This window comes from Muscardinus avellanarius (assembly GCF_963383645.1).
Source record: "Muscardinus avellanarius genome assembly, chromosome: 4".
NCBI classification, from domain to species: Eukaryota; Metazoa; Chordata; class Mammalia; order Rodentia; family Gliridae; genus Muscardinus; species Muscardinus avellanarius.
The window spans coordinates 89958758-89968640 of record NC_137789.1 but is presented as its reverse complement, the minus strand read 5'-3'; the positions used below and the strand labels follow the sequence as shown (position 1 = coordinate 89968640).

At 47.9% G+C, this 9883-nt stretch overlaps 1 protein-coding gene across 2 annotated transcripts; it reads left to right on the top strand.

The window, feature by feature from the left end:
- Positions 1 to 200: 200 nt before the first annotated feature.
- NDST2 (N-deacetylase and N-sulfotransferase 2) lies at positions 201 to 9382 on the top strand (the record flags this gene model as incomplete). Of its 2 annotated transcripts, XM_080693972.1 has the most annotated exons (13): positions 201 to 1205; positions 1393 to 1480; positions 1760 to 1914; positions 2098 to 2283; positions 3552 to 3680; positions 3809 to 3991; positions 4079 to 4175; positions 7858 to 7981; positions 8120 to 8294; positions 8492 to 8662; positions 8755 to 8864; positions 9058 to 9160; positions 9257 to 9382. In XM_080693972.1, the coding sequence occupies 13 exons, from the start codon at positions 201 to 203 to the stop codon at positions 9380 to 9382; spliced, it is 2652 nt and encodes an 883-aa protein (XP_080550098.1). The 2 variants fall into 2 exon arrangements, with proteins under 2 accessions (XP_080550098.1, XP_080550099.1); XM_080693973.1 differs by lacking the exon at positions 9257 to 9382 and having other exon boundaries at positions 8755 to 8827; positions 9058 to 9119.
- Positions 9383 to 9883: the final 501 nt, after the last annotated feature.

The window sequence follows — 9883 nt, the reverse complement described above, 5'->3', positions numbered from 1 at the left end:
GAGGCCTATGGACTCTGTCCAGTACCCCCTGCTGTTCCTTCTACTTCCCTACCCTATACTAAGAGGACTTGTTTCCACCTTTTCAGGGAACTAACCCTTTCCCCTGTTTTCCTATCATTCTGCCCTCCTGCGTTCTAATCTTCAGGACCCCTGCCTTCTATCCCCTGTGGTAGTCCCCATCCCTCCCTCATTTCCTCACCATGCTCCAGCTGTGGAAGGTTGTACGCCCAGCTCGGCAGCTGGAACTGCACCGCCTCATACTGCTGCTGATTGCTTTCAGCCTGGGCTCCATGGGCTTCCTGGCTTACTACGTGTCCACCAGTCCCAAGGCCAAGGAGCCCCTGCCTCTGCCTTTGGGAGACTGCAGCAGTGGTGGGCCAGCTGCTCTTGGTCCTGCAAGGCCTCCAGTCCCACCTCAGCCACCCAGGCCTCCAGAAACAGCTCGAACTGAACCTGTGGTCCTTGTGTTTGTGGAGAGTGCCTACTCACAGCTGGGGCAGGAGATTGTGGCTATCTTAGAGTCCAGTCGTTTTCGTTACAGCACTGAGCTGGCACCTGGCCGAGGGGACATGCCCACTTTGACTGACCATACACATGGCCGCTATGTCTTGGTTATTTATGAAAACCTACTCAAATATGTTAACCTGGATGCACTGAGTCGGGAACTGCTAGACCAGTACTGTGTGGAGTATGGTGTGGGCATCATTGGCTTTTTCCGAGCCCATGAGCACAGCTTACTGAGTGCCCAGCTCAAAGGCTTTCCCCTTTTTCTACATTCAAACTTGGGACTACAGGACTACCAGGTGAATCCTTCTGCACCCCTACTCCATCTGACTCGCCCCAGCCGCCTAGAGCCTGGACCGCTTCCTGGGGATGATTGGACCATCTTCCAGTCTAATCACAGCACATATGAGCCAGTGCTTCTTGCCAGCCTCCAGCCAGCTGAGTCCCCTGTTCCAGGACCAGTGCCTCGCCGGGCCCGGCTTCCCACTGTGATACAGGACCTGGGGCTTCATGATGGCATCCAGCGGGTGCTCTTTGGCCATGGCCTTTCTTTCTGGCTCCACAAACTTGTCTTTGTTGATGCTGTTGCATACCTCACTGGCAAGCGCCTCTGCCTGGATCTTGACCGCTATATCTTGGTAGACATCGATGATATCTTTGTGGGCAAAGAAGGTACCCGCATGAAGGTGGCTGATGTTGAGGTCAGTCTTTGTTTTCCCTTTAAATTTCTTATTAGCTGTTCTTATCTGGCATGTTAAGACTTGTGGCCTTGATTTGGAGTTTGTCCTAGGTATACTCCCTGCCCTTCCTTTCCAGGCAGGAGGAATGCTACTTCTCTCTCCTGCAGTCTATGCTCTTCTGATGTCATGTCCATGCTACTCTTCCCAGGCTCTGTTGACCACCCAGAACAAACTCAGGACCTTAGTCCCTAACTTCACCTTCAACCTGGGCTTCTCGGGCAAGTTTTACCATACTGGTGAGCTTACTCCCGGCTTCTTCAACCTTTCAGTCTTAGTTTGATGTATTCCTTCACTGTCCATCTTCCTGGGCAGACAAGTTGGAGAAGGGGGCAAGGTTTGGGGTCAGACTGCTATGAGTAGCGAGTGGTGGGCATGAATTTGGCCTGGGTAGCTGGAGAGCATCGCGGCGGTGGGGCAAATAGAAGGCCTTGGGTGGGCAGGGGACAGTAATGTCCTAAGGATGGAAGGAGGATGCAGGCTGACTGGCATGGTCAGCAGTCAGTGTGTGGCCGTAGGGACGGAGGAGGAGGATGCAGGAGATGACATGCTGCTGAGGCACCGCAAGGAGTTCTGGTGGTTTCCCCACATGTGGAGCCACATGCAGCCTCACCTGTTCCACAGTCGCTCTGTGCTGGCTGACCAGATGAGGCTCAACAAACAGTTTGCCTTGGTGAGACCCTTGGATCTCTCCCCATACTTTCTCCCAGAGATCATGCTTCCTTTTCAACCTTCTCCTAATGGGGCATGCTTGCCTTACCCTTTTCAGTTTTCTATCTGTGGAGGTATCCCCACCCTCTTTACCCTCTACCCCCAAACCTCACCAGGTCCTGGTGAGAGTCTGTTCCATTCCCAGGAGCATGGGATTCCCACGGATCTGGGGTATGCTGTGGCCCCCCACCATTCTGGCGTGTACCCCATCCACACACAGCTCTATGAGGCCTGGAAGTCTGTGTGGGGCATCCAGGTGACCAGCACTGAGGAGTATCCACATCTCCGCCCTGCCCGCTATCGCCGTGGCTTCATCCACAATGGCATCATGGTGAGGGACTCTCATTACAAATTTGAATCAAATGCCCACATTTAAGCTGGGCGTGATGGTACACACTTGTAATCCCAGTATTGGGAGGCTGAGACAGGAGGATCTGGATTTATGGCCAGCTTCAGCTATTTATTGAGGCCCTCCAAAACTTAGTGAGACTCTGTTTCAAAATAAAGAATAAGAAGCTGGGTCTGGTGGTACACGCTTGTAATCCCAGCATTCAGGAGGCTGAGACCAGAGGATCGTGGTTCGTGGACAGCCTTAGCTACTTAGGCCCTCTGCAACTTAGTGAGACCCTGTTTCAAAATAAAGAATAAAGTAAAAAATAGGGCAGGGGGTGTAGCTCGAAGGTCAAATGCCCCTGCGTTCCATCCCCAGACCTGCAAAAAATAAATAAATAAAAAAATAAAAATAAAGAATAAGAAAATAGGAGCCTGGCGTGGTGGCGCACACTTGTAATCCCATCATTTGGGAGGCTGAGACAGGAGGATCATGGTTTGCAGACAGCCTCAGCTACTACTTAGTAAAGCCCTTTGCAACTCAGTGAGACCCTGTTTTAAAATAAAGAATAAACCGGGCGTGGTGGCTCACGCTTGTAATCCCAGCATTAGAGAGGCTGAGACAGGAGGATCGCGGTTCTCAGACAGCCTCAGCTACTTAGTGAGGCCCTTTGCAACTCAGTGAGACCCTGTTTCAAAATAAAGAAAAAAAATAGGGTTGGGGGTGTAGCTGGGAGGTAAAATCCCTCAGGGTTCCATCCCCAGTACCACAAAGAAAAAGAAGAAAGAGATAAAGAAAGGAAGGAAGGAAAGAAGGAAGGGAAAGAAGAATAAGCTGGGCTTGGTGGCACACACTTGTAATCCCAGCATTTGGGAGGCTGAGACAGGAGGATTGCAGTTTGCAAATAGCCTCAGCTACTTAGTGAGGCCCTCTGCAACTCAGTGAAACCCTGTTTCTAAAAATAAAAGAATAAAAAATAGAACTGTGGCTGTATCTTGGCAGTAGACTCCCCCTGGATTCAATCTTCAGTAACACACACACACACACACACACACACAATGCCCACCTTTAGACAGCCTCCATCCTGTATTGACTTATGGCTCGTCAACTGCCAGTCCAAGTTCATCCACATAATGGGGTATAATCATAATGTACATAGAAGTTAGTTGCTGCTCTAATTTCAGACAGGCTCTGTAAACCCAGGGAGCCCCAGGCCTTCAGACTTTCACATTTCGCATCTCATCTGTCCCTGTTTCCTTTCTCCACAGGTTCTGCCCCGGCAGACGTGTGGCCTATTTACTCACACAATCTTCTATAATGAGTATCCTGGAGGCTCTCACGAGCTAGACCGGAGCATCCGAGGTGGAGAGCTCTTTCTGACGGTGCTGCTTAACCCGGTAAGGTGCTAAGAGGAAGGGCTAAATGATCAGAGAGCCAAAGTGTTTGCTGACTGGGCCCTTTACTCTCCAAGGCTGATTCTGAGATGGGGTAGACTCCAAATCTGACTTGCAGGCACCTCTTACAGATCAGCATCTTTATGACCCATCTGTCCAATTATGGAAATGACCGGCTAGGCCTGTACACCTTTGAGAGCCTGGTGCGCTTCCTCCAGTGCTGGACACGTCTGCGCCTACAGACCCTTCCTCCTGTCCCTCTTGCACAAAAATACTTTGAACTTTTCCCTCAGGAGCGAAGTCCCCTTTGGCAGGTAAGTGTGGAGCTCAGCCTATCTAGAATTGATGGGGATAGGGGTTTAGGAGATTAGGCCTTATCGGAATCTTGGCCTCACCTTTAGAATCCCTGTGATGACAAGAGGCACAAAGATATCTGGTCCAAGGAGAAAACCTGTGATCGGCTCCCCAAGTTCCTCATTGTGGGACCCCAGAAGACAGGTAAATCATCCTTAGCCAACTTCTCTTGCCCTGCCTTAAATTCAAAGCATCCTTTTGCTAAGGAGTTCCCTTCTCCTACACACTCTTCCTTAATCCAGTGTGTGTGTATTGCTGGGGATCGAACCCAGGGGTAGTCTACCTCCAATCTACACCCCAACTCTGTTTTATTTTTGTTTTGGAACAGGGTCTCACTAGATTGGTGAGAGTCTCATTACTTGCTGAGGCTGGTTGTGAACCTGCGATCCTCCTGTCTCAGCCGCCCAAATACTGGAATTACAAACATGTGCCACCATGAATCTAGTCTCTTGAGACCGGAATTCATTCCCTTTTTTTTTTTTTTTTTTTGTTCTTTCTGTCTTTTCCTTTCTTTTCTATTCCTTCTTCTATTGTGGTAATGAAGATTGAACCCAGGGGCATTCTACCTCTGAGCTATTCTTCTACCCCTATTTTATTTTTTATTTGAAAACAGTCTAAGTTGCTGAGAGTCTGTTTGCCTAGGCACTTCTCAAACCTGTGATCCTCCTGTCTCAGCCTCCCAAGCACTGGGATTAAAAGCGTTCTCCACCACACGCAGCTATTCTTTCATTGATTTTTTTTTTTTTTACACAGTACTGGGGATTCTACCTCCAAGTTACACCCCTACCCCTATTTATTATTCGTGTGTGTGTGTGTGTGTGTGTGTGTGTGTGTGTGTGTGTTTGTTTTATAAGCGATTGAACCCAGGGACATTCTACTGCCCAGCTACACCCCCAGCCCTATTATTTATTCTTTATTTTGAAACAGGGTCTCCCTGAGTTGCAAAGGGCCTAAGTAGCTGAGGCTGGCTGCAGTCTCCCATCTCTGCCTCTCAAGTACTTGAGATTACAAGCGCTTGCTACCACCCCCAGCTGAAGTTTATTATTTTATCTTGAAACAAGGTCTCACTAAGTTATGGAGGTCCTAAGTATTTGAGGCTGGCTGTGAACCTACAATCCTCCAAGACAAGGCCTTTTTATTTGGTACTAGGATTGAACCCAGGGGCATTTTATCTCCAAGTTATACCACTAGCCCTATTTTATTTTTATTTTGTAACAGGATTTTGCTAAGTTGATGCAAGCCTCACTGAGTTGCTCAGGCTGGCTGTGAATCTGTAATCTTCCTATCTCAGCCTCCCAAGTACAAACATACACCACAGTGTCCAGCAGATAAAGATTTTTTTTTTTTTTTGGTGGTACTGGGGATTGAACATAGACCTATTTTTTATTCTTTTTTTATTTTTTATTTTTTTTTAGTACTGGGAATAGAACCCAGGGGTATTCTACCTCTGAGCTACCCTCCCAGCCCTATTTTTTTTTTTTTTTTTGGTGGTACTGGGAATGGAACCCAAAGACTTTCTACCTCCGGGCTATACTCCCAGACCTGTTTTCTATTTTATTTGGAAACAGGGTCTTACTAAGTTGCCAAGAGCCTCACTAAGTAGCTGAGGCTGGTTTTGAACCTATGCGATCCTCCTGTCTCAGCCTCCCAAACGTGGGGATTACAAGTTGCGCTACCACGCCCGGATCCAGCCCTATTTTTTATTCTTTATTTTGAAACAGGGTTTGAGTTGCAAAGGGCCTCACTAAGTAGTAGCTGAGGCTGTCTGTGAACCCAGATCCTCTTGTCTCAGCCTCCCAAATGCTGGGATTACAAGCATGCGCTACCACACCCAGCTTCTATTTTTTATTCTTTATTTTGAAATAGGGTCTCACTAAGTTGTGGAGGGCCTCACTAAGTAGCTGAAGCTTTGAACTTGCATGATCCTCTGGTCTCAGCCTCCTAAGTACTGGAATTACAAACGTGTGCCACCATGCCCAGCTTTTTATTCTTTATTTTGAAACAGGGTCTCATGAAGTTTCAGAGGGCCTCACTAACTAGCTGAGGCTGGCTGCAAACATGGATCCCTCCTGTCTCAGCCTCCTAAGTACTGGGATTACAAGTGTGTGCCACCACGCCTCGCTAAGATGTGGATTTTTAACTCTAGGTGTATATCAGAATCAGGTGTAGAGTTTGTGTTTTTTGTTTTTGTTTTTTTACAGCACTGAAGATCTAACCCAGGGCCTTGCTCACTCTAGGCAAGCATTCTACCACTAAGCTACATCTCTAGCCCTATCTATGGAGTTGTTAAAAGACCCACAAGTAGAGCCGGGTGTGATGGCGCACGCTTGTAATCCCCGCGCTTGGGAGGCTGAGACATTAGGATCGCACAGGTTCGAAGCCAGCCTCGGCTACTTAGTGAGGCTCTCAGCATCTTAGTAAGACCCTGCTTCCAAATAAAATATAAAATAGGTCTGGGAGTAGCCAGGTGTGGTGGCGCACGCTTGTAATCCCAGCATTTGGGAAGCTGAGACCGGAGGATTGCGGTTCGCGGACAGCCTCAGCTACTTAGTGAGGACCTTTGCAACTCAGTTAGACCTGGTTTCAAAATAAAGAACAAAAACAAACAAACAAAAAAATATATAGGGCCGGGCGTGGTGGTGCATGCTTGTAATCCCAGCATTTGGGAGGCTGAGACCTGGAGGATCGCGGTTCGCAGATAGCCTCAGCTACTTAGTGAAGCCCTCTGCAACTAAGTGAGACCCTGTTTCAAAATAAAAAGAATAAATATTAAAAATTAGGGCAGGGGGTATAGCTCGGAGGTCAAATGCCCCTGGGTTCCATCTTCAGACTCACCAAAAAAAAGAAAAAAAAAAGAAAAAAAAATAGGGCTGGAGGTGTAGCTCGGAGGTAGAATGCCTATAGGTTCCATCTCCAGTACCACAATATAATAAATAAATAAAATAATAATAAAAAATAAAAAAATAGGTCTGGGAGTGTAGCCCGGAGGTAGAAAGCCTCTGGGTTCCATCTCCAGTACTAAAACAAAAACAAAACAAAACAAAACAAAAAACACAAGCCAGGTATGGTGGCGCAGGTTTGTAATCCCATTGGGAGGGTGAGGTAGGAGGATTGCAGGTTAGCAATCAGCCTCAGCTATTTAGTAAGGATCTCTGAAACTTAGTGACCCGCGCTTGGGAGGCAGAGACAGGAGGATCGCACAGGTTTGAAACCAGCTGTGCTGGCTTAAGAGACCCTGTTTCCAAATTATAAAATATAAAATAGGTCTGGAAGTGTAGTCCAGAGGTAGAAGGGCTTCCAGGAACCCCAGTACCACATACACACAACAATAATAATAATAAATAGGGCTGAGGGTGGAGCACTGAGGTTGAATGCCCCTGGGTTCAGGTCCCAGTATGACCAAAATAATAATAATTAATAATAATGATAAAATAAAGAGTAGACCAGGTGGGTGTGGTGGTGCATAAGGCTGAGACAGGAGAATTGCAGGTTCACAGCCAGCCTTAGCAACTCAGTGAGGCTTGCATCAATTTAGCAAAACCCTGTTCAAATAAAATAGGCCTGGGGATGTAGCTCAGAGGTAGAATGCCCCAGGGTTCAATCCCAAGGACCACAAAAGAAAAAAAGAAAAATCCACAAGTGTTTCTGATATACAGTGAAGGCTGAGAGCCACTGTTGTAGCTCAGCAAGTCTTCTCTCTCACTATAGTTTGGTCAAAGGGGATTTTTTACTTTCTAGGATATATTTTTTTTCCTTATCTCCTTCAAACTCAGGCTGTTTGGCTGTCTTCTTTCCCACAATGGCCTGGTCTTTTTCTCCTATTTAGGAACCACAGCTATTCACTTCTTCCTGAGCCTGCACCCAGCTGTGACTAGCAGCTTCCCTAGCCCCAGCACCTTTGAGGAGATACAGTTCTTCAACGGCCCTAATTACCACAAGGGTATTGACTGGTGAGACTGGGACCCCTTTGAATGCTTCTCAGAGGAATAGTTCCTTCTCCAAAATAACCCTGCTCCAGCTTCTACAAGCACTGGCATGTGGCCCCTTCACTGAAAATGTCTCTACCTCTCTTCTTTGTTACTTCCTAGGTACATGGACTTCTTTCCTGTCCCTTCTAATGCCAGCACTGACTTCCTATTTGAAAAAAGTGCCACCTACTTTGACTCAGAGGTTGTGCCACGGCGGGGGGCTGCCCTCCTGCCACGAGCCAAGATCATCACTGTGCTCACCAACCCTGCTGACAGGGCCTACTCCTGGTACCAGGTCTGCCTGAAACTAGAGACACATTGGGGTTTAAGGGGGAGAAGGGTAGGTGGAGAATGGTGACTGCTAGAGAGACAGAATGAGGGTAGAAAAACTAAACTAGTGCCTTGGGGAGAGGTTCCTATTTTGTCTGTCACCAGACCAAGAATAAGGGCAGAATAATTCTGTCAAATCATCTCTTCCCCCTTATCCTATAGCACCAGCGAGCACATGGAGACCCAGTTGCTCTGAACTATACCTTCTACCAGGTGATTTCAGCCTCCTCCCAGGCCCCTCCAGTACTTCGTTCCCTGCAGAACCGCTGTCTCATCCCTGGCTATTATTCTACCCATCTACAACGCTGGCTGACTTACTACCCCTCTGGACAGGTAAAATCTCCCAAGGATCCTCATTGAGGTCATTTCATTCAGCCTAAAGGCTTCTTAGGAATATAGAGGGAACCAGATCTCTTTCCCTCTAGTTGCTGATTGTGGATGGGCAAGAGCTGCGTACCAACCCAGCAGCCTCAATGGAGAACATCCAGAAGTTCCTGGGCGTAACACCCTTTCTGAACTACACACGGACCCTCAGGTGGGAGAGTATGATCCAAGGGAGGAATCTCTGGGGGAAATGGGGAAGCATTTGGAAAATGTATATTTGGGAAAGACATAGATTTAGCCCGTCTTGAAGGAAAGGCATGTCCCTTTGGATTGGGAGGAGTCGTGTGCATTTACAGAGCTTGAATTTCTCTTCTCCCTGCCACCTGCCTTTTCCTATTGAGTAGGTTTGATGAAGATAAGGGATTTTGGTGTCAGGGACTGGAAGGTGGCAAGACTCGCTGTCTAGGCAGGAGCAAAGGCCGGAGGTACCCAGATATGGACCCTGGGGTAAGTAAAGCCTGGGCATGGTACCCCATCCCACCTCAGATCTGACTCAGTCCCATTGCTTATACTTTGTTTCTCCTTTCATTTTTCTCCTATCAGTCCCGCCTTTTTCTTACAAATTTTTTCCGGAATCATAATTTGGAGCTGTTGAAGCTGCTGAGCCGGCTTGGCCAGCCAGTCCCCTCATGGCTTCAGGAAGAACTGCAGCATTCCAGTCTGGGCTGATGTCTCAACCTCCCGTACCAGCAGAAAGCTCCCTGCTTCCTTAAGGGTCAAACCCAGAGCAGGGCCCACAAGGGGATGAAAGTGGCCTGACCCCCTCCCCCTTCTACCTCAGTGGATCCCAGGCCTGAGATGGCTGAGAAGAGAAGGGCATCCCTTTCACATAGCTTCGGGGCCTAATAGTGGGGCTTCCCTTGGTAACCCTGTATCGTGGTACGAGGTACCTTTGACCCATTAACTTAGTAGGGAGGCATGAGAGGATCCAGGCAGAGTATAGGGGAATGTATTAGTCCAATGGTCATCTTCTTCATCCCCAGCAGTGTATCTGTCTATACCTGGCTATAGGAGGGATCTTTTGCTCTGGACCCTTTAGTCAGACAGTAGGATCTACCTGTGGCCCGGCCTCCCTAATGTCATTCACATTGAATGGGGATGAGGTCGGAGAGTGGCTCATGGAGCTGAGTATGAGCCCTAGCTGTGGGCTAGAAATGTCTTTAATAAACA